The sequence below is a fragment of the Numida meleagris genome, chromosome 17 (genome assembly GCF_002078875.1).
Source record: "Numida meleagris isolate 19003 breed g44 Domestic line chromosome 17, NumMel1.0, whole genome shotgun sequence".
Taxonomy (NCBI): domain Eukaryota; kingdom Metazoa; phylum Chordata; class Aves; order Galliformes; family Numididae; genus Numida; species Numida meleagris.
In genome coordinates this window covers 5,320,169-5,321,717 of record NC_034425.1, presented here as the reverse complement: position 1 = coordinate 5,321,717, position 1,549 = coordinate 5,320,169, and the positions used below count along the sequence as shown (strand labels likewise).

General features: G+C 67.4%; 1 protein-coding gene across 4 annotated transcripts in view; it reads right to left on the bottom strand.

Annotated features, from left to right (window-relative positions):
• Window positions 1–1,257, bottom strand: part of BAHCC1 (BAH domain and coiled-coil containing 1) — a 22,024-nt gene extending 20,767 nt beyond the window's left edge. For 3 of the 4 annotated variants that reach the window (XM_021414875.1, XM_021414877.1, XM_021414878.1), the window contains exon 1: window positions 313–1,257. In XM_021414875.1, coding sequence (XP_021270550.1) covers window positions 313–472 — 160 coding nt within the window. In that variant the 5' untranslated portion in view covers window positions 473–1,257. The remainder of the gene's footprint in view (window positions 1–312) is intronic. The other variant, XM_021414879.1, reaches the window with a different exon arrangement.

The following is a 1,549-nucleotide window of genomic DNA, read 5'->3' as shown; positions in this document are numbered from 1 at the left end:
CGGCGCGGCCCGGCCGTGCCCCCCGCCCTAATCCACGCACTAATTGTAATCCCATTACAGCAGAGCGAATTCGAGACGGGGAGAAAAACGGCGACGGGGGCCGCGGCTCCGTGCCCCCCCCCCCTCCCAGCACCGCGCTCCGCAGCCCCGCACAAAGCCGCGGCCGCGCTCCGCCGCATTCTTTTTCCACCGCCCATAACGGCGCCGTTGTTCTCCCCGCACTCCCCCCCGCACCCCTTTTTTTTTATTATTATTATTACTATTTTTTCCCCCCGAATTAAATCGCCCGCCAACCCCCCCGCAGCCGCTGACCTGAGTGCGCGGCCATGGAGATGGGCGCGGGGAAGAACTTGGCGGGTTGGAAGGGGCCGGGGGCCGCCGAGCCCGGGCCGCGCCCCGCACTGTGCCGCTGTCCGAGGCCGCCCCGCTCCGGCAGCAGCCGCGGGGCGGGCGCGAAGTCGCGGCCGTCCATGGCGGGGCCGGGCCGGGGCTCTCAGCGCCGCTCCGGGCCGGGCCGGGCGGTGCGGGGCCGCGCTGCGCCGGGCCGGGGCTGCGGGCTCATGGTGCTGCGCTCCTGGAGAGGGAGAGAGAAAGCAGAGCGTGAGCGCGGCCTTCCCGCACCGCGACCCCGCATCCCGCTGCCGGATTTCCCCGTAGCCCGAGCGCGCCGGCCCCCGATGTCCCCGCCGCGCGGCTCTGCGTTTCGCCGCCGCTCCCGGCGCCCGGTTCCGCGATCTTTCGGCCGCTCCCGGCGCGCGGTTCCTCGCTTCTCCCGATCCGCGATCTCCGATCTCGGCGCTGCACGGTCCGTAATTTCCCCGAATCTCCGCGGCCCCGATTTTCCTTCCCGTCCCGCTTTTCCCGGCCCCGATTTCCCCTCTCTCCCCTCCGCGCCACATCTCGTTTTTCCGCTACTCCCCGTTTTCCTGCTATTCCCCGTTAACGAACCCCCCCGCCGTCCCCGCTTCCCGGCGCACCGCTCCCGGCCCCGCTCGGCACAACGCGGCCGCGCTCCCCCGAGCCCCGAGCCCCGCGCCGTTCCCCGGCCGCGCTCCGCATCCCCGCGGTGCCATCCCCGGCTTTATCCGCGCCGCTCAGCGCTCCTCCGGGCCGGTCTTTCCCCTCCGTTCGGTGCTCGGCGTTCGGAGGCCGCACAAAGCGCCGGGGCCGCCCGGTGCGCGGGCCCCGTCGGGGCATTGTTCTCGGCGGTAGCGGCGGGGCCGGGCCCGATCCCGCGGGGTGGAGGCACCGGGGCCGGGCGGCGGCGGCGAACAAAGAGGGAGAGCGGAGCGGAGCGCGGCGCCGGGACCCCGCGGCCCCTCCCGAGCGCGGACGGCCGCGGGGCGCTCGGCGGGGAGGAAGGAGCGAACCGAAAAAAAAAAAATGTGTGTTTAAATAAAAAAAAAATGTATGTAATAATAATAATGAAAATCCAAACATTAAAAAAAAAAAAAAAAGCGACGCAAGAAAAAAAAAAAAAACAATTTTATTTTTAAACGCGGGGAAAAAAAAAATTAAAAAGCGCCAAAAAAAAAATTAAAAATAAAAC